Source organism: Penaeus monodon, chromosome 28 (assembly GCF_015228065.2).
Source record: "Penaeus monodon isolate SGIC_2016 chromosome 28, NSTDA_Pmon_1, whole genome shotgun sequence".
NCBI classification, from domain to species: Eukaryota; Metazoa; Arthropoda; class Malacostraca; order Decapoda; family Penaeidae; genus Penaeus; species Penaeus monodon.
The window spans coordinates 39,267,005-39,267,741 of record NC_051413.1 but is presented as its reverse complement, the minus strand read 5'-3'; the positions used below and the strand labels follow the sequence as shown (position 1 = coordinate 39,267,741).

The following is a 737-nucleotide window of genomic DNA, read 5'->3' as shown; positions in this document are numbered from 1 at the left end:
AAAGTAAATTGTTGTTATTACTGCACTGAGTTATTGATTACTTAGAAAAATGATCCAAGAGGTTAAGTAAGGAGATAGCTAGGACCAATCCTATATCCAATACGCTTCAGGTAACGAGGAGGACAAGGTTACCAAAACAAGGACATGTAAGAGATGTACAAACTGATAAATCTGGGAGCATGTACACAAACATCCAAGAGGGTACATTTATGAAATTTATAGGTCTAGCACCTTACCAATACCAAACACAAGTACAAGAAGGAACATTCTAAGCTTAAATGTGTGTGAATCTGCGCTTTGAGTCTGCCTGCGAGTCCTTTCCTGTGAGTAAACACCTGTGAGTTTATACTGGTATCCTGCACTGTAGTGTAGATGTATGTGTGGGTGTGGGTGTGCAGATATGTTTAATACCAATAACCTATTTCAAGGGAGAAAACAAACTGAAAATTCTAATACACCACAATTACCCAAAACAAATGTATATACTAACCTTACTCTATTGCTTCGTAAGTCTATGATTGTGTCTGTGTATCCAATTTCTTGTAGATACCTTGGGAAGAAAGATATACCATTAGAAATAATTACCAGCAAATCATCCATCTCTATCACCAATATTGTAAGATTTTTAATTCATATCATTTATCAATGGAACATTATATACTTTATCCTCTGTGCACTTAAGACAACTTTTTGGCAATAAATAATTGTATAAAAAATACAAGATTAAAACAGTTATT

At 34.2% G+C, this 737-nt stretch overlaps 1 protein-coding gene across 1 annotated transcript in view; it reads right to left on the bottom strand.

Annotated features, from left to right (window-relative positions):
- LOC119591210 (striatin-3-like) overlaps positions 1-737 on the bottom strand; it is a gene marked incomplete in the record, with an annotated part of 30,983 nt that overhangs the window by 17,674 nt on the left and 12,572 nt on the right. Inside the window, 1 exon segment of the mRNA XM_037939922.1 lies at positions 491-550. Within this exon segment, the coding sequence (XP_037795850.1) occupies positions 491-550 (60 nt within the window).